Source organism: Dipodomys merriami, unplaced genomic scaffold (assembly GCF_024711535.1).
Source record: "Dipodomys merriami isolate MVZ:Mamm:240054 unplaced genomic scaffold, mDipMer1.0.p SCAF_30, whole genome shotgun sequence".
Taxonomy (NCBI): domain Eukaryota; kingdom Metazoa; phylum Chordata; class Mammalia; order Rodentia; family Heteromyidae; genus Dipodomys; species Dipodomys merriami.
Window position 1 is genome coordinate 18,841,717 of NW_027204493.1, and position 24,336 is coordinate 18,866,052.

At 36.1% G+C, this 24,336-nt stretch overlaps 2 protein-coding genes across 5 annotated transcripts in view; one reads left to right on the forward strand and one right to left on the reverse strand.

Annotated features, from left to right (window-relative positions):
- The window catches only part of Ercc8 (ERCC excision repair 8, CSA ubiquitin ligase complex subunit), a 46,763-nt gene extending 35,664 nt beyond the window's left edge, over window positions 1-11,099 (reverse strand). The window contains exons 1-2 of one of the 3 annotated variants that reach the window (XM_070041234.1): window positions 10,975-11,099; window positions 4,121-4,216 (exon numbers count right to left, since the gene is read on the reverse strand). In XM_070041234.1, coding sequence (XP_069897335.1) covers window positions 4,121-4,216; window positions 10,975-11,051 — 173 coding nt within the window. In that variant the 5' untranslated portion in view covers window positions 11,052-11,099. Of the gene's footprint in view, window positions 1-4,120; window positions 4,217-10,974 lie in introns of those variants that run through there. The other 2 variants (XM_070041235.1, XM_070041236.1) reach the window with 2 other exon arrangements.
- Window positions 11,100-11,217: 118 nt separating this feature from the next.
- The window catches only part of Ndufaf2 (NADH:ubiquinone oxidoreductase complex assembly factor 2), a 109,904-nt gene continuing 96,785 nt past the window's right edge, over window positions 11,218-24,336 (forward strand). The window contains exon 1 of one of the 2 annotated variants that reach the window (XM_070041238.1): window positions 11,218-11,419. In XM_070041238.1, coding sequence (XP_069897339.1) covers window positions 11,293-11,419 — 127 coding nt within the window. In that variant the 5' untranslated portion in view covers window positions 11,218-11,292. Of the gene's footprint in view, window positions 11,436-24,336 lie in introns of both variants that reach the window. The other variant, XM_070041239.1, reaches the window with a different exon arrangement.

Sequence of the window (24,336 nt, forward strand, 5' to 3'; positions counted from 1 at the left end):
ATATTGTGACTAAAGAAAGTAAAATAACCATGTGCTGGTGGCTCATGACCACAATCCTAGCTACTCAGGAGGCTAAGATCTGAGGAGAGAGAAAAGTCTGTAAGACTCCAATCTCCAATTAACCTTTAAAAAAAAAAAAAAAAAAAGCTAATAGTGGAGCTGCAGCTCAAGTGGTAAAAGCACTTGTATTGAGCAAAGCATTACAGGGACAGAGCCCAGAACCTGAGTTTAAGTCCTAGAACTGGTACAAAACAGAAAATTTTATTCTAAAGTTATTACAAAGTTACATTAAATGTTGTACTTTTACCTATGCTAAATGAAAAGTGAGTCAGATTAGCCATTACTGATAGCAGCTATCGGACCCTGAGTGAATTATATCACCTAACCAAGCCTTTCTACATCTGTAAGAAGAAATGGGGGACAAAGAGACTATTGCCCTTAAATCACAAAGTTGATGTGATAGTACAACACCAAGTTCTTTTTAAAGTAGCTTCCTTACTTCTCTTATGAATAGATGCACTGACCTTCAGCTGAGTACCTACTTACAATATGTAAGGTACTCTGCTAATATCTAAGAACAAGGTAAGCTAGTTCCTGTTCTCTTGGGAGTGTTAAACTATCATAGGAAAGACAAGTAGTACACAAAATCACACATATGCTTAGTTTTAATCAGGATCAATATGATAGTCACATTTCTAAAGCATTAATTCTTATATTTATTCACTTATTTTGTCCTAGAACAGGATCTGAACTCTTGACCTGACTTTTGCTAACTACCTGATGCTCTACCACCTGAGTCCCCTCCTACAACCCCTATTTGTTTGTATTCTTTCTGCTTTTAGCCTTCATTTTTCTTTTTTTTTTTTTTTTTTTTTGTCTGTTGTGAGGTTTGAACTCTGGGCCTAAGTGCTCTCCCACTTGAGCTACAGCGCCACTTCCAGTTTTCTGGTAGTTTATTGGAGATAAGAGTTCAGGGAAACTGCAATCAGCCTCCTGAGTAGCTAGGATTACAGGCATGAGCCACCGGTACCCAGCTTAGTCTTCACTTTGAAATAATTTTAACCTTGAGTTTGATCCTCTCATTTTTGCAATTGTTCTACAGGTTTCATCTTTTAAAATAAAGTTAGCTGCTTGAAATAGTAGGTCAATATTCTCATGTTTTATACCTACTGGGCACTACTCACTGACAGTATTTGCTTTGGTTTTAGAATATTTTTATACTGACTTTGACTTTAATCCAATTTTAAATGATTTTGTGGCTCAGTTAAAAAAACAGAAATAATAGTGAATTTAAATAACTAAACTTTTAATTTTGATTGACAAAATGTTTAAACACAGTTGAGAATGACATGATACCACAAATTCTCAAAAGATTTTTTTGTGTGCTGCTACAGTGTTTTAATATAGGGCCCTTGCTGCTTTCACTTAGCTTTCTTGTTTAAGACTACCACTCAACCACTCAAGCCAAATATCCACTTCTGGCTTTTTGCTAGTAAAATAGAGATAAAGAATCTCTCAGATATATCTGTCCAGGCTGGCTTTGAATTGAGATCCTCAGATCTGAGCCAACAGCCTCTGGCCCCAAAAGATTTCTGGTTCATACTTTAATATTAGTTTTGATTTTTACTATGACACTGTAAGTAAATCATCAATCTAAAACAATTATTTCTATAGGTGAATTTTTTGAGTTAATTTTTAAAATTTTATTGTCAAGGTGATATAAAGAGGGGTTAGTTATATAAATAAGGAAGTGATTACATTTCTTGTCTAACTTGTTACCCCTTACCTCATTTTTCTCTATAGATGAATTTTTAAATGAATTTCACTGGTATTTATAATAATGTACTTTACAATTTTATTTTGTTAATGGGTCCTCATTAATAAGTTTTTGCTTGATTCTATTAATTGGATAAAGAATTTGAACCATTATTGAAATTAACTAATTTCATATATGAAATATCTGATGGCACTGACATCGTTTAACTATGATGGAGAGATCATATTAAGTAATATTGGTTTTATGTTTTAATATAGAAAAGAAAACATGGTTTTAAAAGTGAATGAAATTAATATAGAAGACAGAAACTTTAAGCTTCAGAGAATGATATGCAAATGTACCTCCCATCTGTAGCTGAACCTGTTAACATGCAATTTTTTTAGATAGTCTTCTTAAAATGATATTTAATTTTTAAGGTAAATGCTTCCTTCCAGATTTGTGTATTCTGATTTCTACTCTGATTTTCAGCGGCATGACTACAACACTGAAGGTGGATAGTAAATATTAAGATATTTTGAATATCTGTATGATTTTTGCAGTACAAAGTTCTATTAAACATTCACTTATATTTTAAGGGGTTTAATGCAAAATACATGTCTTTGCAAACAATAAAATAAATAGTTGTAGTTTTTCCATGTAATAAAGAGGAAAAGCAGCCAGGTGCTGGTGGCTCACACCTATAATTCTAACTACTCAGGAGGCTGAGATCTGAGGATTGCAATTTGAAGCCAGTCTGGGCAGGAAAGTCTTGTGAGACTCCAATTAATCACCAGAAAACAGGAAGTAGAGCTATAGCTCAAAGTGGTAGATAGAGCTCGTGTCTTGAGTAAAAGAGCTCAGGTATAGGCCCCAAGATCAAGCCTCAGGACTGGCAGAAAAAAAAAAGAAAAAAAGAAAAAGAAAAAAAAAAACCCCACCATCACAAGCCTTTAAATTTTCCCCTATATGCTCTATTATTTTCCTCAGCTTATATTTCTCAAATATATTCCATATGTATATACTCTATAATTCCCCACATTTCCTATTCATTCTGCCTGGTAGCCTACTGGCTTGATAGACTTAACAGGGCACATAACCAATCACTATGTCAAAAGGTTGGCTGCATTAACAGTATTGAGTGTTTTTGGTTTATTTCTGTCAGCATCTAAGACTAAAAAAAACCAGCCAGCCCTTGCTAATCATGTCTGTTTATATTTATAAATGAGTGCCACACAGCTGTCCTTGAATAAGAAGTGTTATGTTAAGATTGGAAAAGTTAGGAAAACTAAAGAATTATGGCTGGGCATCCTTTAAATTTTAACCACACACTCAAAGATTCTGTTTATTGCATATGTTTCCCATATAAAAATAGCTGAGACTATGGCAGAAGCTAAGTTAAACATTTCTTATTATATTTTAATATAAATGATCAGTCACTCTAAAATAAAATGCCAAACAAACCATAAAAGAGCAAACTATTTTCTTTAGTTTTACATATGGTTTAATTATAGCTCACATGAAGGGCTTTAGAGTTTTGAATCGTTCCTCCCTTCCTCAGCCTTCCTATCTCTCTTTCTGACATTTTTTTCTTTATTTTTTTACTTTTGATGCTAGGATTGCAATCTGAGCCTTGTGCATGCTAAGCACACATTCTACCACTGAGATGTATCCTCTGACTCTTAACTTTTTTACTTGTAAGACTAATACAGTGCTGTGATGATGAGTTGTGAACAGAGTAAAATATTCAGATTTTCATTTTTCCAAGTACTTCAACTGTTGCTTGGGCAATGATTATATATTTTCTCAATTACTGCTTATAAAAATGTTAGGTAGTAGGTACTATAGCAAAGGCAATTGAAAATTTGAAGTTAGGTCAACTGTAAAGATCACAAAACTGGTTAAGTGGTAAAGCTAGGAGAAACTTAAAATTGTTTGCTTCAAATTTAAAATACACTTTTATTTTTATATTTGCTTTACCATTTAATGCCTTGAAAGTAGAAATCATGTTTTACAAATATCACCTAAAGATGTGTCCTTGACCTCAAAATAAATTGAATGTTTATTGATTTATCAATGAATATATTTATGCAAAGTAGTTTGGAAATGTCTATTTAGCAATGTCTTGTGATATAGATGTAATATAGATGTGATGTTCTATATTGAACTTTAATAATACCATAAAAATTAACAATGATTAATACTGACAAATGATAAAATTTAGAATTTTTAGAATTAAAATTTAGATTCTAAAATTTAGAATTTTTACCTTTTAAAAATGAAATTTCTACTAATTAATCTAAAAAGGCAACATTATTCACATTTCATTTAGAAAGACAAATGATAATACAGGTATAATGAACTTACTATCTCCCTTCAATAGGTTCAATGTCAAGGGTGTTAATGCCACTGCTATGAATTCTTTCAACATCTCTGTCTTTGTTTAACTCCAGTCCCAGTACCCTTTAAAAATTAAAAGGGAGGAAAAAGAGATAAAATTAAACAACTTAATACAACAATTTTTTTATTTCTCCACATATAACATAAAAATTCACATATAACACAAAAATCATAAGTATATGCTTAACTCTTCTATCACATATTTAAAGGTAAAACTTTCTATAAACCTTAAAAATTACATAACAAGCTCACCATAAATATTAAAAAGTTCATCAGTTAAAAAAGTTTAGTAACAAATTTTCATGAACAAAGTTAAATGCTAATAGACTTAACAGGATACTTATGGGCTAAAGCTTAAATTACAGAATTTTTTAAAGTTCTCTTAAATGTCTATTAAAAACAAGTAGAAATACAAAATATGTTGAGGTAACAAAGGTATTTAAATAAAATGAATTTTCTCTTTTGAATAGAACTCTGATCCCAAGAGAGTAGAGTAAAAACACATTGTTTTGCTTTGTTAGTAGGGACACCTCCAACATGCCAGGCATGTGATCCACTGCTTGATCAAAGGTGCCAGACCTTTCATATACAAACCGTAACTTTGGCCAGACTGGCCTAAACTTAAGCTCCTCCCATCTCAACCTCCAGAGTAGATGGCATTACAGATAAGCACCATCAAATCTGGTTCTCATTGTTTTTTTAATCAGTCTTTTCACTTGCGGAAACACAACCTTTTCACTTGTGAACACACCTTAAGCCCAAACATGGAAATGTGTGGTAAAACACAGAAACCAAAGCCCCAAATTTCTGACTGAAGGACCAAAATGGGAATCCTAGAGAACTGGGAGGTGGTGGCAGCTCAGGAAGGCAATCTGAAGCCACTGCTTATTAATTACAGGACTTATTCTTCAATGAAGAATACATGGATCTAATCTAGTCACTGACTGATCTGAGTTAAGTACCACCTGGGCAAAAATTTTAAAATGTGAAGATACAGTGAAAATTGAACTGATGTCAAAATGGCAGCCCACATATAAGTAATAAACTTGTAGCCTGAACAAAACATCAATATTCTTGATAGACTGAAACAACATCTAACAAGGTAGCCAACATGTTCAGGATCCAATCAAAATTATTCTGTACATGAAGAACCATGAAAATTGTAACTTGCATGGGAAAAGTAAATAGAAGCCAAATTTTATATAATAACATGGGTTTTGGAAGCACCTGATAAAGACTTCAAGGCAGCCATTGTGAAATGAATGAGACAGGGCAAACACAATTGAAACAAATGTTAAAATATAAAGTTTAGTTTAGCCAATAAACAAAAGAACCAAATGGAAATCTTAGAATTTGTCAATATAAACTATTGTAACTGTAGACTCAAAAGTAGATGAAAGCAGACAGAAGAAAGAGTAAACTTGAGGAGAGAACAATTTAAATTACTCAAACTATGAACACAGGGTGCAAAAAGACTCAGAGAGAGTGAAGAACAGTCTCAGGGACCAGAGGAATAATTAAAACAGGACTGAGACTTATATCATTAGAGTTCCAGGAGAGGAAAAAAATGGCTGAAGTACACCACCCTTAAAATAAAACAAAACAAAAAATGGCTGAAAACTTTCTATGTTGCAAAAGATATAAATCGATATTCAAGAAGTAGAAGCAATGCTAGATAAGATAAATAGAGAAATCCATGCATAGACACACTATAATCAAACTGCTGAAAATTAGACAACTATAACGCAAGCAGAGAAAAATGACAAAACTCCTACAGAGTAAAATGATTTGAATGACTTCAATCTCTTTTCAGAAACTTAGAGCCATCAAATCTATTCTAAATGAATTGGTCAATGATCATCAAAAGAAAAGAAATTATGTAAGAAGTCAACTTGAGACATCAGGTATGAAGACAGAGCAAGAGAAATGGTAAATAACTGAGTAAAATAAAAAAATTCTTTTCCCTTGAAATATACTCAGGGATTGTAAACAAAAACACATGGTGTCTGATGGAAGTTGAAAAAAGCATACTAAAGATTTTACATACCAAACAAGCAAATAATTTTAAGTACAGAATGAAAAAGTTAGGTACTTTATTTTTCATAGAGAATTACATTACATGTATTAATTCTTATGTTTCATATCTTTTATAATAGTCACGTCAGTCATACCTTTCCATTTGTTTTGATTGATGATTTTGTAAGTTTTTGAAGAGTATCAACTTTTCAGCTGGGGAGTTAACACAGTTAGACTTGCCTGCCATTCACAAGGCCTTAGAGGTTTGATCCCTAGCACACACACAAAAATCACCTCTTTTGCATATTTCATCAGCACACATTAAAATTAAATACTAAGTAAAACTGGCATTAATTGGGTCAGGAAGAAATACTGACTTTTGATAAGCACACAAAACAACTGGTAGATGAAATGTGCGAGATCACTAGAGTGTATTTTTTCAGCAAGAAATCACATTCTACAGAAAAATAAAATCTGTATACATACACACAGATTCATCTAGTGCTTTGTCTAGGAAATCTCTATTCTCTCCTGATTGTGAAATTTTATTTAGTTTTTAATGAAGTGAGAGATTCAGGTCACAGAATTTTGACAAAGACATATACTTACTTGCTTCCTCAGGCAAGCATGGTTTGGAATTAAAAAACCACGAGAAACTCCATTTTTCAGGTCCTCAGTAACTCTCATGTTTATATTGTTGCTGATACTAGTAGATTCCTAATGCATTAGATTTCATTACAGAAAATATTAGTAATGCTTTTTGTTTTAAAAAAGTAAAGCTAATTTTGCTGAAATTACTAGCAAGGTCACTTATTTTCTAATGTTTAGCTTGCTAATCATAATGGAAGAAATGCAGAACTCTTTGGAGTAAACAAATCACATTATCAGAGGAGATGAACCAAGTTTAGCACATATACATTTTGCACGAATTCTTGCATTAACTAAAATATCTGGATATATTCATGTACTCTAGCCTATTAGATTGATGAGTGAATTGAAAAGGAATTACTATCATTTCTGTACTAATAGGAGTTAACAAAGTATTCAGCAGAAGATGCAACCCCAATTATATGTATAACTAACCAACATGTGGCTTAAAAAAAAAATTGCTGAGTTCCAGTGTCTCATGAATCCTAGCTACTTAGGAGACTGAGATCTAGAGTTTCACAGTTCAAAGCCAGTCTGGGCAGAAAAATTTGAAAGATTGTATTTCCAACTAGCCAGTAACAAAAACTGGACTGGAGGTATGGCTCAAGTGGAAGAACTTATTTAGTTAAACTTTCATTTAACATTTATCATTCTCGACACATAAATTATAAAACCTAATGCCCTATAAATGCTGAAAACAGTGAAGTGATTAATATGTATTAAAAACAATTTATCAGGCTGGGAAGGTGGCTCAGTGGTACAGCGCTTGCCTTGCATGCATGAGGCCCTGGGTTTGATTCCTCAGCACCACATCAGCAAAAAGAAAAAAGCCGGAAGTGGCGCTGTGGCTCAAGTGGTAGAGTGCTAGCCTTGAGCTGAAGAGCTGAGGGACAGCGCCCAGGCCCAGAGTTCAGGCCCCACGACCGGACCCCCACAAAAAAACAATTTATCATTTCTGTCTGTTTCCCAGTTGTGGTGGAGGAGTCTAGAAAATGGTCTCAAACTCCTGTTACTCATAGTATTAGGTAATTCCCTCTCTCTGAATGTGATCTAGAAATAGTGATTCAGTTCTTTTTTTCTTTTTCTTTTTTTTTTTTTAATTGTATGGCTGAACTCTGGGCCTGGGTGCTGTCTCTCAGCAATTCAGCTCAAGGCTAGAGCTCTACCACTTGAGCTTTTTCTGCTTATGTGGTGCTGAGGAATCGAACCCAGGGCCTCATGCATGTGAGGCAAGCACACTACCACTGAGCCACCTTCCCAGCCTTAGTGATCCAGTTCTAATGACTGGAACACTGGAACATAACAAAAATGGTGAGATGATGCTTCTGGGATTAGGTTATAAATAGAGTCTGGCTTCAATCTTGCTATTAGTTGTCTGCTATGACAGAAGCCAGTAGTCAGATGTGATCTGTCCAACGACAAAGCCTCTTGGAATAGATGGTTAATTCCAGATAAAAGCCAGGTTAGCCAGGCTCTGGTGGCTCACACCTATAATCTTGATATCTGAGTCTTGATATTTGAGGATTCTGATGTGAGCAGAAAAGCCCTTGAGACTCTATCTACAATTAACCGCCAAAAAGTTGGAAATTGAGTTGTGGCTTCAGTGGTAGCCTTGAGTCCAAAAGCTCGGAGCCCAGGCCCCGTGTTCAAGCCCTGGGGTGCATGCACACATGCACACACACACACGAAGCTAGTGCATAAGTTAACCATGTACAACACCTAACAGTGTTAGGAAGCAGACTGTTCTCTATGAACTTTTGAGTAAGTATAGCCCAAATCAATCTCATTCTTTTCTTCAGTGCTGGGTATTAAATCCAGGATGTTGTACAGGCTTAGCAAGCAAGTGCTTTCATTGAGCTACATCCCTAGTCTCCTACCTCCTTCTACCCCCTTCCCCTATCCCCTCATATAAATCAGCCTAATCTCTACTGTATCCTTCTTGTTTCTGCTTTTTTTTGGTTGGTTGTGGGGCTTGAACTCTGGGCCTGGGAGCTGTCCCAGTGCTCTTCAGCTCAAGGCAAGCGCTCTACCACTTGAGCCACAGCGCCACTTCCGGTTTTCAAGTGGTTTATTGGAGATAAGAGTCTCATGGACTTTCCTGCCGGGGCTGGCTTTGAACTGTGATCCTCAGATCTCAGCCTCCTCAGTAGCTAGGATTACAGCCGCAAGCCCCTGGCTGTTTCTGCTTTTTGAGTGCTGGGATCACAGAAATATACCACTATGCCATCACCACCCATTATTTTGATTGTGGTCTTGTGAGAGACACTGAACCAGATAGAGGCCCTAGTTAAGTCACATATAGATTTTTGGCATTTTGAACCATGAGATAATAAATCTTTCAGTTGTATTTAACTACTAATTCCAGAGGACTTTGTTATTCTGCTAATAGTAAGTAGTGCTCTGACAAGATTTTTTTCTTTGGAATATGGGAACAAATCATATCCATTAGGTTGTTAACAAGCAAACTGCAATCCTTGATTTTTCTATCAAATTAAATTTCTTTTCAGGCTGGGAAGGTGGCTCAGTGGTAGAGTGCTTGCCTTGAGTGCATGAGGCCCTGGGTTCAATTCTTCAGCACCACATAAGCAGAAAAAGCCAGAAGTGGTGCTACGGCTCACGTGGTAAAGTATTAGCTTTGAGCTGAAGAGCTGCAGGACAGCACCCAGGCCCAGAGTTCAAGCCCCATGACCGACCAAAACAACAACAAAAAAATTAAAAGTTGTAAATGTTAATAGTCTCCATTTCCTTTTCTTTAATGCAATTCACTAAAGTCTTAGTTTTATTTCTATCATTTATAAGAAACTGTTCTTACCATGGTCTTAGTGATTACTGTGGTGGTTCAATGAAGCATACTTCTAATTCCTCTGTTTACTGAATAAATGTTATTCACATTACACTTAATAAAGGTCTACTATGCCAAACCCTGATTTGGGACTAAAATATGGTTTCATTTATCTCCTAGGTGGAAAGAATAAAGCCAATATAGTAGTAAGGAACTATGTAACTACAGTAGGAATAAACTATACTAAAAATTAAATAAAGCCAAATAATGTGATAGAGGACTACTAAGGGCAAAGTAGGTGAGGAGTAGATGGCAGCCAGCATCCCACACATATGATGGCTCTCACCTCAAGTACTGTCATCCTTCACCATCTATGACATCTCACCTTCCAGGTTTTCCTTTTATTTGATGGTTACTTTTTGTGAATTCCTCCGCAGTCTCTTCCTTTTTGTTTTGTTTTTTAAGCCCTGAGCTACTTTTTTTTCTTACTCCTACAAATAGTAGGACGATCTGATCTTCTCCTCCTGACTTTGTACATCATCTTACATGAAAGGACAGTTTTCCCAAGCAGAGAATTTATTAATATAGCTATGTCCTCCCCTCTACAGGTGAATATCTTCATGTGTCCCTCAAAATTAATAAAAATCAATAGTAAAACTTGTTTTCCTTTTGGAAAGTCACGAATATGATACTAACCTCCAATACAAGGCATACATCTGGAAATCAAGGCACCTATTTTGCAATCATTATCGACTCCTTTTTCAGCCTTATCCAGTCAATTTTACTGCTGTTTTTATTTCTTTAATGTTTTCCAGATTTCTTCATTTCCTTCAACCTATCTGCCACCTTCCTGCCCAAAAGCTTCTGTCAACTCGCTACTGGGCAAGCGAGATACCTGATATAACTTTACTTTCTCAATTTCAATCATTTCCCAGGTGGAATAGAAAGCTGCAAGGCAAAAACCAGACACTGCTGGCTCACGCCTGTAATCTTAGCTACCCAGTGGCTGAGATGTGGAGGATCACTTTTGGAGGCCAGCCAAGGAAGAAAAGTCCCTTGCCACTTCATCTCCAATTAAACAGCAAAAAAGCCCAGCTATGAGTGCGGATCAAACTGTAGTTTGCCAGGCGAGAGTGAAAACGCCGAGCCGGAATATGAGGCTCTGAGTCCAAGCCCCGGTTCCGGCAAAGTAAAACAGAATAAAGGAAACTCCAAGGCAAAGTAGGTCGTTGCAGTGTCATCATCTTCACCCTTTCCCCCAAGCACACAACAGCGCCGGCTTCTGTGGGCACTGGCCTCCGATCCGATCCATACAGCCCTTAATCAGGGCTCCAACTGCGGAAAGGTTAGAGGAAAGGGTTAAGGGGCTCTTTACCTGCGTGTGGACTCGGCTCTCCGGAAGCGAAGCGGGTCCTCTAAACCTGCTTGCCGAGAGACCAAAAAGCCCATCATCCCGCTTCCACAGACCAGCGCCAACACTGGACGCCGCCATGACAGAGGTTGGAGGCCGGGCTGTAACAGCAGAGCCTCCCATTGGTCAGGCGGTGATAGATCTGGACCAATAGAAAGCGTCGATACTAGACGGGCACGGGGACTGGACTACGTTGCTCTCTTTCAGCCGAGTGGGCGGGGTTTCCAAGGGCTGCGGCAGACCCGCGGAGACTCCAGCGGGAAGTCGGGCTGGGCTGCCGGCATGGGCTGGTCCCGGGGTCTGCTCGGCACCTTGTGGAGAACACTGTCCAAGGAGGTGAGGGAGCACGTGGGCACAGACCACCTCGGGAACAAGTACTACTATGTCCCGGAGTACAAGAACTGGCGAGGTGAGACGAGAACGAGGTCAGCTCCTGGGAGCCCGGTTAGAGAAGTGCCAGCGACCGCGGTCGGGTTCAGTGACGCGCCCCGCTGCCGTCGCGGGGGCTCGGGAAGGGACGTCCCGGGTGTGTCCCTTCACTCCGGGCTGGGCCGGGGGCCTTGCCCCCCCCCCCCTGGGCCTTGCCTGGGAGCTCAGCGCCCGCGAGGCTCGCGCTCACCCGCCTAGGGCAGAGCTTAGTCCTTGCCCTGGGGGAAGAGGGTGTTTTCCCCTCTGGGACACGGGCTTTGCTTGAATCCATGCTGAGATTGTGACAGTTGAGTGGAGTAATTGAAGAGGGGTGTCTTCAGCGCCCTACTTTCCTCTTCCTCAGTGGCGCCTAGTCTGGGGTTCCTCGCGTCCCCTCCCCTTCATCACAACCAACACCTATCAGAAGAAAGGCCACACTCACCGATCTTTTCTGATCCTGTTTCTTTTCCCAGGAACGTGTGCCCCAAGACCTCCCTCGAACTCCTTTTAAGAAATGTGACTAATAGTGTTGTTTCTCTACAGGATTCGTGCCTAGATTAGTGCCTAGTGGGTTGTTGGGGACTTGTTGGCTCCCGTCCGTTGAAATCACATCATGTAACGGTATTCTTAACTTCTATGTTGTTCCATCACTACCGTGGAAGTTTGGGGCACAACGGTGTGGTAGCTCAGCTTGTCATCCAGTTACATGGGAAGCGTAAATAGGAGGAATGGGGTCCAAAATCCCTAAAGCAAAAAGGACTACTACAGACATAGCTAGCAAGCTGGAGGCCCTGAGTTCAAATCCCAGTACTGCCAAAATAAACAAGCAAATAAATGAAGTGAGTCAAGATTTGGATGAAGAAAAAGTTGAATTTGTCTTGCAGTTCTAATACTAATAGCCGGAGGGCCATGGATAAAATAGAACTTTTCATTTAGTATTTTTGCCTTGATTTTGAGACAATAATTGTAACAGTAATATTGATAATTGTAACACGAGTATTGAAAAGCATAGACTATTCAGAATTATGTTTCTTTTTATTTCCTGTACATATTGACTGTGTTATATAATTTCTCACTTAAATTTGTTTTACCTAGTCTTTTCCAATAATTTATTTTATAATATTTTAGGGTTGTTTCCTTAATGAGCTTTTAAACACTTGTTATGCAGCGAATATGCTACTTTCTGTTTCCTGTCCCCAACAACTTGATTTCTGACAATGGATTAGTTTGCATTTTCTAGAGTTTTATGGAAGTATATAGCATGCCTATTTTTTTTTCCTGGACTTTTTTCACTTAATTATCTTGAACTTTGTGTGTGTGTGTGTGTGTGTGTGTGTGTGTGTGTGTGTGTGTGTGTGTGTGTGTGTGTGTGTGTGTGTGTGTGTGTGTGTGTGTGTGTGTGTGTGTGTGTGTGTGTGTGTGTGTGTGTGTGTTTCCAAAAGTTTATTATTTTTTATTTCTAAGGTCCCACTGTATGGATATATCCTAGTTTGTCTATTCACCCACCTGTTTATAGATAATTGAATTATTTCCAGGTTGGGACTATTACAGTAAAGTATGAATATCTATGTACTAGTATTTGTTTTTTTTTTCTTTTTTTTTTTTTTTTGCTGGACGTGGGACCTGAACTCTGGGCCTGGGTGCTGTCCCTCAGCTCTTCAACTCAAGGCTAGTGCTCTACCACTTGAGCCACAGCACCACTTCCGGCTTTTTCTGCTTATGTGGGGTTGAGGAATCGAACCCAGGACCTCATGCGTGCAAGGAAAGCACTCTGCCACTGAGCCACCTTCCCAGCCCTGTACTAGTATTTGTATAGTTAGGCTTTTTCTGTTTATTATGAATGTCTAGGAGTATATTCCACTGTTTTAAGAAGCAGCTAAATTTATAGTACCCTATTTTTTATTTTTTTATTTTTTATATTTTTATTTTTATTTTATTTTATTTTATTTTTTTTGCCGGTCGTGGGGCCTGAACTCTGGGCCCGGCCGTTGTCCCTCAGCTCTTCAGCTCAAGGCTAGTGCTCTACTACTTGAGCCACAGCGCCACTTCTGGCTTTTTCTGCTTATGTGGTGCTGAGGAATTGAACCCAGGGCCTCATGCATGCAAAGCAAGCACTGTGCCACTGAGCCACCTTCCCAGCCTGGTACCCTAATTTTTAACAGCATTAAAAGTTTCAGTTGTTCCACATCCCTATCAACATGTAGTATAGTTATTTAATTTTGGTGAATTTTCTGTAAGAGTTTATTAAGAATTTGTATTATTTCTTAGATGCTTCATATAAACAACCGTAAAATTTATATAATCATGGTGTTTTCTTCAGTGGTAAGTTTTTTATTTTTTTAAAACTACAGATAACTTTAACAGATATAAGACCCCCTCATGTTATTTTCTCTTGTATGACCTTTAATATTTTTTGTGTTTTTTCAGGGGGCTGTCTTTTTTTATAATATATATTTTTTATTGTAGATACTGTACAGAGGGGTTACAATTATATGAGTAAGGTAATAAGTGAGTACATTTCCTATGGAGCTTTATGGGGTTGTCTTTTTTATCTAACATGTTGAGTTTATGGTCTTTAGCTTCTTAGTATTTCTTCATTTAAAATTATTTTTTAGTATTTGTACTAAATAGCCTGTGACTAGTCAACAATATTAATTGCACAATGTTGGCTGTACCCCACTTTAAATGTAGAATTTGTTAAATATTTTTAGTGTAAAAATATGTTTTAAGTGTGTTTATGAGTATATATTGTAAAGGAATAAAAATGTTTGGTCTTTACTAGTATGACTTTTTTCAAATTTAGTGATAAAATTATTTGGAATAGTAACAATACCTTGTACCATATTGAGAACAACCAAAAGGATTGATCTTTTTTCCTAAAAATGAGAAATACACACTAAAAATGTAAAGATCATTATACTATATCAATATTTCTAGGAATATAATTTAGAAATGATTTTTGTTTGTTTTTGGTGCTGGTCCTTAGGCTTGAACTCATGGCCTGGGTGCTGCCCTTGACTGCTTCTTTTGTTCAAGGCTAGTACTCTATCACTTGAGCCATAGTGGCACACTGGCTTTGAACTGAGATCCTTAGCTCTCAGCCTCCTGAGTATCTAGTATTGTAAGTATGAGCCACTGGCACAGAGCTAGAACTGTTTTAATAGATAATCATCTGTGGGCTTTGAGTGCTGACCATGTCTTTTAAAGAAGGTAGCTAGAACTATGGGCACCAGAGGCTCACACCTGTAATCCTAGCTATTTAGGAGGCTGAGATCTGAGGATCACATTTGGTTCAAAGCTACCCTGGACAGTAAAGTCCATGAGATTCTTTTCTCAATTAACCACCAAACATAAATAAATAAATAAATAAATAAATAAATAAATAAATAAATAAATAAATAAATAAAATGAAGCTAGGGATCAACCAGAAGAACACCAGCCTTTAGTGAAAAAACTAAGGGGTAATGTTCAATTCAGGAATTGAAGCCCTAATACTAGCACAGAAAAAAAAAAAGAAAAGAAAAGAGGAGGGAGGGAGGTAGAGAGAAAAGAAAAAGAAGGTAGTTAGAAGTAGTTCCAGCTTTATTGATTACCATACCTGGAGTCCTAACAATTTGTCTGATTTCAAGTCATTAGCTTTATATAGCCTAAGTCCTGTGATGTTGCTTGGCATAAATTGTTTTTTTTTTTGGTCCGGTCGTGGGGCCTGAACTCTGGGCTTGGGCGCTGTCCCTCAGCTCTTCAGCTCAAGGCTAGCGCTCTACCACTTAAGCCACAGCGCCACTTCCAGCTTTTTTCTTTTTGCTTATGTGGTGCTAAGGAATTGAACCCAGGGCCTCAGGCATGCAAGGCAAGCGCTCTACCACTGAGCCACCTTCCCAGCCCCTTGGCATAAAATTTTATCTTTGTTGGCGCCAGTAAGTTTTGGACTTAGGCTTTGCACTGGCTAGGCAGATGCCCTATTGCTAAGCCACCTTTCTAGCTCTCCTTTGCACTGGTTGCTTTTGACATATGCTTCCTGATTAGGTCCTTCTGGACTGCAATCCTATTTTCACCTACCAATGAAATTAGAATGATAAACTAGGATGAAGTCAAGAAACTAACACAGATGGAATTTTGTGGATTTTCAGCCCAGATTAGCTTTGAATGTAGGATTGTATGTGTGAATCACCAAATCTGGCTTGAAGAATTTTTAAGTTGTTTGCCAGTGGACATCATGAATATCTGGGTTTGAGGAATTTTATGAAAAAATTGTAGTTTAGAGTTTAATGTTTGGTTCAGTGCACCACACTTTAAGGGAAATAATTGGAAATTTAGTGTCCAAGTAGGGTGGTTTTGGTGATGAAAACTCCTAAAAATTGTATTTATATTTACCATCTGTGACTCTTGAGAAAGTTTGCCCTGTAAGGAGAAGATTTAGAAGGAGCTTCAAGTATTTGAAAGATTGTTATGTAGAAAAGGATTACACTCATATTTCTAATCTTATTCAGAGCTTGGATCAGAGGATAGATAGATGTTTAACATGTTATAAGAACAACTTTCAGTCTGTTAGAGCTGTGCTTGAAAAAGAACCGAGTGCTCTGTGTTTGGTTCTAACTGGTAGAATTTAGGGAGATAGGTAAATGGAAGCATTTGATCAACACTTCGAGGGAGCAATATGAGTTTAGAGTGATAAGAGTATTTCTGGTCAGCAATAGGAAAGGGTAGGAAATGTCAGAGATTGAATTTCATGTGGATTGACTTAAGAAGAAAATGTTTTTACTGAGGTAATAGACAAGATCAGATTACTAGAAGCCTTGAGTACTATCTGCTTATGGTTTGTACCTAATTCTATAGATATTAGATACTTAGTGAACAGAGAAATGAAGCAGTTTGAGCTATAAGAGAAATGGCTGTAGTGACCATGTAGAAGATAAGCTTTATTTACTAGAATCCTTGAAAGATAGCCTATTGAACTGTAGTAATGAGATTGGAAAGAAAAAGTAATATTAAAGCAGAAGGTGGTAACATTAAAGAATAACTGAAGGAAGCCTCTTACTATAAGTTTCATCTAGTTTGTTAGTTTTCATAACACAGAATGTCAGATGATGTGTGACATCTCAGAGGCTGTTCACATTAGTGATAACCGGGATTTCCTGTAGAGCACAGGTGACATTTCCATACTTGGACTTGACCTTATCATTCATTTCTTTATCTTAGCCCCATTGCTCTCATGTCTTGGGATTTTCTCAGGACATAGATTGGAGAACCTATAGATTCTTTCCATCTACCTATGCTGATTTGTAGACCAGCAGCACTACTGAGCTTGCTTTTTTTTTTTTTTTTTAATCTCATCCTGTACCATTCACTAATTTTCTCATGTGACAAGTGGTTATTGAGCAGTACTCTGAGAAAAGCATGTCTGTTTTATGTATTTCAGATAAATTGGCTTTAGTTTTAGGCCTTTTTGTTATTTCCAGTATCAGAGTTTCAACTCAGGGCCTTGCTTTTGCTCAGCTTTCTTGATTGGCTAGCAGTCAACCACTTGAGCCATGCCTCCAGCCCAGCTTTTTGCTGGTTACTTTGGAGATGAGGTCTAAAGGACTTTTCTACTGTAATTGGCTTTGAATCTTGATCCTTTAGATCTCATCCTCCTGTATAAGATTGTAGGCCTGGGCTTCTGGTGCCCAGCTTAGTTTCACAGGTTTTGATGGATTTTTTTTCTGTTTTCTATCATAGCTATTTACCCCTCCCTGACTCCCCCCTCCCCTACCCCCCCTCCCCCTGCCACTTTTGTATTCTTTAACAAATTTAAATAGGATTTCTGGGGTCAAAGAATCAGTGGCTATTTTTGTCTGAGATTTACACATTCAATTTGTCATACAAATTTAGGAATACATTTTTCTTCCATTTCATTCACAGCATCCCATAATCTCCATACCTTTTTAGTAATGCTTAAATTACTGATAGTTGCCATTTACTGAGTGTTAACCATTTACTTCATATCTGCACAATCACCATGATTGGGATTATTGTCTTCACTTTAAACATAAGGTAAAATATACGTAAAGAATTAAAACTAAAGAATTAAGACTAATGTGGGGAGTCATAACTCTTCTAGTGGGTTGCAGGTTTGGAGTTAACTTCATCAGTGATCTGCAAAGTTTAGTTCACTTCTGCAAATGACTGATATGTGTAGTTGAATGGCTTCAGTGGTGTAGATGCATACAAATTAGTGGTTGAGATGAATATAAATCACCTCATCATATTTGTATATAATACAAATATAATCATATTTGTATATAATAATTAAGTGTCCTTAAATTTATGACTTATAGTTAATAGAAATAGTTGTCAATCATCAAAGATTAACTGATCAAAGCAGTGATGTTCTTTTGTAAATTTAATTTTATTGTAAAGGTGCTATACAGAGGGGTTACTGTTACATACATAGGGTAATGAATACATTTCTTGTCAAATAGTGTTACCCCCTCCCTGTTTTTCTCCAACTTTGCCTCCCTTCCTCCCCATTTTGTGATTCCTCTTTCTTTCTCTAGATCAGATAAATGCATAGACAAGACACGGTACCAAAATTAAAAAGAGACAACAGGAGATAAATCAAAAGGGAAAAAACTAGAGAAAAAAGAAATAAACTTCATACAGTACATTAAAAAAAAACCTAGTATTTCCATATCTTGGAGTTCATTTCAATTAGCATCATTTTATATGGTCATACATACATAGGTATTGAGGTATTATGATCCTCTGCTAGGACAACCTTAGACATATACTAATTATCACAAATAAGGGCATCTTTGGGCCTGGCTTACTTCACTTAATATGATTTTTTCCAAGTCTTTCCATTTCCTAACAAATGGGGCAATGTCATTCTTTCTTTTTTTTTTTTTTTTTTGGTCGGTCATGGGGCTTGAACTCTGGGCCTGGGCGCTGTCCCTCAGCTCTTCAGCTCAAGGCGAGTGCTCTACCACTTGAGCTACAGCGCCACTTCCGGTTTTCTGGTGTTTTATTGGAGATAGGAGTCTCACGGTCTTTCCTGCCCTGGCTGGCTTTGAACCGCGATCCTCAGATCTCAGCCTCCTGAGTAGCTAGGATTACAGGCGTGAGCCACCAGCGACCGGCCAATGTCATTCTTTCTGATGGAGGCATAGAATTCCATTGTTTATATATATCACATTTTCTTTTTATTTAATTTAATTTTTTTTCTTTTTATTGTGAAAATACTGTACAGAGGGGTTACAATTACATGGGCAAGATAATGAGTACATTTCTTATCAAGCATTGTAGCCTCCTCCTTTGTTTCCCCTTCCCATCCCTTCCCATCCTCCCCCTACCCCCCACCCAATCCTCCCCACCCAATCCTCCCCACCCCTCCACGAAAGTTGTAAAGTTCGTTTTCGACATAACTACTTGTACATCTCATTGTTGCATGGGTCTACCTGTATCCCTATTTAAACGATTTGTTTTTCCTCTTCCCCTCCACAAATTATACTGACATGAAATACAGTGAAAGCAGGGGTTATGTTGTGGGGGAGGGACATACAAGGCAACAAAGAAATAATCTTATAAATGTGTTAGAAACAATCGCATGAAAGAAAAAAAAAAAACATTTGAATACATCTTAGCACATTTTCTTGATCCAGTCTTCTACTGAGGGTTATCTAAGTTGGGTCCATATCTTAGCTATGGTAAATAATGCTGTGGTGAACATAGGTGTGCTGATAACTTTAGTGTGGCCTTCTGTGTCTTTTGTGTAAATGCCCAGGAATAGGATTGGTGGATGACAGGGTAGTTTTATGTTTAGTTTTCTGAGGAACCTCCATACTGCTTTCTAGAGTGGTTGAACCAGTTTACATTCCCACTAACAGTGAAATGGTGACATTCTTGAATGTGACTCTCCTCTTGGTAAAAGGAAGACATATGTCAGCTTTTCCAGCAGATGGCAGCCTTGTTCCAAAAATGTAGGTAACAGTTTATTAATTTTTTTTTTCTTGAAACTGATTTGAAGTAGTGTTTTCTTTGAAATAATTGAATGTAGTTCTTTTCTCCAAATAACCCTGTGCTATATAAAATAACGTTTTATAAACTAACATTTAACAAAATTTTTTGTGACAGTAGGGATCCATATTGGTCAGTAGTCTATAATGTTAGGGACAATTATATTTTCAATTGATAAAATTTTTAAATTATAGATGTAATCTGTAGTAATCAACATTCTCCTCTGAATTTGTTAGAGTTCATTTAATGTCATGAAGAATATCAAGGTGATAAAATATTCTAAAGTATTTTCAGATTTTTAGCTAAAGCATACTTTTTGTTTAGAGATACCTATGGAAAGTTGAGCTTACTTTAGAACACTTTAATCTGAAACAATTGTAATTTTTTTGTATAGCCTGTGCTTTCAAGGACTGTCGGACATTTGGGTTTTAAATATTCTAATCTTAACTTTAAAGGTTGATTGTTTAAATTGAGTTCCCCATAACATTGCCTCCCAAATTCCCTCAGTTTATACATGAATATATGTTTGCAATTAAGTACAATTTAACTGTATTTTTACAAAGGGAAATAAAAACATTATTTCACCTACATCTATGATTGAATCATACACTTAGCCAAAGAAAACCAGAAGAAAGAAATGTCTCTAGAGTTATATATGTCCATTCTTCACGCTGGCTTTAAAATGAACATGAGGAATTCAGTTCCAATGCAGGTTTTCTTCAAAGGGAACTGTGGAATCTTTGAGGAAGCATAAATTGAAACTAGTCATGGATGATTCATTAAACTATGCTATCTTCGTTTCTAAAGCTAAGAAGAGAGCTCCTTGTCTTCTTTACTAGCATTTTTAGCATTTACTAAACTGTGTATGTTAGGCACATTACCTAGCATTTGTCAAAATTCACTGCTTTCCGAATTATAAATAAAAAAAAAAATAATGGGTCCAATGTTGCTTTGTTAGTTCTTTTAGTGAGAAAACAATTTGTATCGATGTGCCACTATATTTGCATAGCACCTGATTTCTCTGTTAGTATAAATCAGATGGAATAAGATTTTTCTCATTACCCAGTGTAGCAATTCATTTGAAAGCTTTCTAAATATGTTACTTTCACAAGAGTTACAAAAATAGGTTTAATAGTTTTTAAAGAGTTCACAATTGAGTTCAGAACATGAAATACCTTCAGAAGTAAATATCAGTCTTCACTATTCATTTATTAGGAACTTCCCATTTTTACAAAATGACTTGGGAGTGTATCTGACTTTAGAATTTGTTCTTATAATTTTAAGATAAGAGGTTATTTCTTTGTTTTCTAGGTGACTTGTGCTTCCATCTTGTGGTCCAAAGGATAAACTGCACCCTTTGCCAGAGATTATAATTAAGTAGTTCCCTTCTTCAGTTTAATTCAACAATTTTCTGTTTTGTTTGTTAATCTTACTGGTGACTCACTTGTTTTTTGGCTGCTGAGGAGGCCAAGATGTAAAGGATTGTGGTTAGAAGCCAGGTCAGGCAGAGATTTCACATAACTCCTATCTCTAAAAAAGCCAGCCTGAAGTTGTAGCCCAAGTAGTAGAGGGCCAAATTCAAGTAAACTGAGCAAGCATGAGTCCCCTGAGTTAAAACCCCAATAAAGCCTAAAAAGAAATCATAACCTTCATTTAGCATATTGCTGGGTTCAGTTTCCTTCAAAGGATATGCTCTGAAAACTGTCTTCTCTCTTTTTCATGTAGTTTCTGCCTTTTTGTTTTTTGTTGGTGAGACTCCTGTAGTATGTGCCTTATGCTAACAAAAAGAAAGTATATTCTGCAGTTGTTGAATGTTCTATAAACATCTGCTCTTATATTGGTCTTTTTGTCAATTTTATCTACTTGATCTGCTGATTGATAAAAGTTGGGTATTGAAAGTCCTTGACAATTATTAAATAATGTTTATCTCATATAATTGATAATTCTAGCACTGGATAGACATACACACGCACACACACACACACACACATATATATATATAATCATTGTATATATACATACATATATGCCATACATATATACAGTGATTTGTTTTCACCTTTTGAATGGATCCCTTTATGTAGTGACCTTTGTCTCTTTTACAGTTTTTGACTTTTAGTCTGTTTTGTTAGATGTCAGTATAGCTACTTCTGCTTGCTTTGAGTTGCTGAGTGCTTGATGTATCCTTTTTCATTCCTTTACTTTTATTCTACATCTTTACTACTGAAGTTAGTTTTTTTTTTGTAGGCTTCAAATCATTGAATCTTTTTTTTAAAAATTCATTTAGGTAATATCAATGTAACTTAATTTTTCTCATGTAACCTTATGTGAGATTGATTTTTGAGACTTTTATGTGCATTAGAGAAGAAAAGGTTCTATCATGAGAATGTAAAATTTAATATATAGCTCCAAGATCTGCAATATTTATAATGTTATTTGGCTTTACGCTTTACATTTCCCTACATAAATGTTTTACTGAAATATTTTAAAGTATCTATTAGTATTTTTTGTTTGCTTGGTTGGTGTTTTGATTGATTGGTTTGTTTTTTGTTGTGGTTGTGTTTTATGGTGTTGGGCACTAGTGTCCTTTAATTTATGTTTTGTTAACTTTTCTGGAGCCAGATATGATGGTACACACCTATAGTCATAATACCGTGAAGCTGTGACAGAAGGATCAAAAATTGAGGCAAGTTTAGCTTATATAGAAAGACCCAGTCTCAAAAATAAACAACAAAATCTCCTAACATCTCTTCTACAAGTGTTTACTTTGTAGAAGTGGGGTTGTTTTATTATTTATTGGATATATATAATTTATGTTTATTGTGAATAGTGGATTTTAGAATTAAAAGTGTCTTTTTCATATTTAATGCCCGATTTGAATTCTATTTTGATATTAGAAACACAATCCCTGATTTCTTATTGTTTTGCTTGATACAACTTTACCCATTGTTTCTTTTTAATATTTCTAGTTCTGTTTTAGATGTACCTTTTGTTTATAGCATGTCACTACATTTTAGTTTCAAAGCCAAATTCTTAATTTTTTTCCCCTTGAGTATATACTAGTCCTTGAGCTGATTTCACTTCAAGCCTGAAAGATTTTCTTGTCATTTTACATCTAACATTTGATTGTTTTCTTTCTTAAGATGTTTTTTCTGAGTTTTCCATTTTTGTATTTGAAATAAATCTACATTTAGTGACTGCTCCTAGCTTTTCTTTTTATTTCAACGAACAGATTTGTTGTGTTATGCTTTTGTGATAGCTAAGGAGGAAATGGTGTAACAGAAGTGGGGAGTTCATTTCTGCATTTCTAATTGCTTTCCAACATCTTCAGTATGCCAGGTATCGATTACAAGTCTGTGTTTTAGTTGGTAAACTTAGTATTTAGGAATGTCACTTTCATCAGTTATTTTTCCAGAGATATTAGCATCTATTTATAGTTAAATATTAAATGCATTAGCTTTTGAGAAAATCATTAGAAATATAATATAACCAAATATAGACATTGAAAATACTTTTGTACAAACATTGAAGAACAAAAGTAAAGTTTATGAGCCAGTGAGATGGTAATCTTGTAAAATTAAGATATTAAAACTTTATGCATATTTTTAAATAACCATTTTTAATCAAAGCTAGATCAAGCAAAATACCTCAAATCTATGTTAAGATTTGTGCAGAAATAGGAAATGTACCTTTATTAAACAGACTAACTCATGTAATTTTATTAATGGCATGATTATAGGATAAAGGAATATGGATATTTGGTATGCATCGTTATTGGGAATATGGGACAAATCAGGGCAAAATTTTAGTCATTGATGTAATGGTTCTCATTCTAATTAGATTTGGTGAATAGACTGTTAATATTGAAATTAAAAAACTTAACTTACCCCTATTTGTAACTATTTTGTATTCTAAACTAGAAGATGAGTTTCGTTAACATTTTTATCTTCTATAAAATGAGTTTTTTCTTGGCAATGATGAGGATTGAACTCAGGGCTTTGTGTATGCTAGGTAAATACCCTCAGTTAATTACAACTGGTAATTAAAAATAGTTTAATAATCTTTGATTTATAACAATTAAAATATAACATCTTCTGGATCTCTATTTTTACCTTAATGTGCTTAGCTATTTCAATATTATAACTGTATTTATATAGGAACAAAACCTGAAATACACAAAATAGCTGACTCTAAATGAAATGTTGGCATCTTGGATCCTCCTAAATTTTGGTCACCAAAGTGTCCTACTAAATTAGTGACATCCAAGTTTTTAATTTGCTGTCAGCAAGCAAGTGGAACTAATGTATATTTCTTTTGAGAGAATAAAACTAGTAAAAATTTAAATTCTAAGCATCTCAAGAAATGAATGTAGGTAAGATTTAGAGCCAACAAACGAATTCTAACATACTCAGGAACATTTAAGGCAATTCTAGGTTTTTTGGTATATATTTTTTATTGCAAAAATACTGTACAGAGGGGTTACAGTTACATGAGTAAGGTAATGAGTACATTTCCTATCGAGCATTGTTACCTCCTCCTTTGTTTTTCTCCTACTATCCCTTCCCTTCCCACTTTCCCAACTCCTTCACACTCCTCTCCCCAAAGTTGTAAAGTTTGTTTTCAACATACTGTCTTATATACAGGGCACCAGGATCAAATACAGTAGCAACAGGAGATATACCATGGGGAAGAACATACAAAAGAAACAAAAAAAATCACACGGTACATTATAAGTACATTAAAGACAACAGCAAGAGAGATAAAACCACTTGTGTCTCTATCTTTGGGTTCATTTCACTTAGCATCATCTTATATGGTCACATGTAGATAGCTTTTGATCTTTTTTACTTTTCCTACACATGTACTAGTTACTGCAAATAAGGGAAACCATGGGACCTATGTTCTTTAGGCCTGGCTTACTTT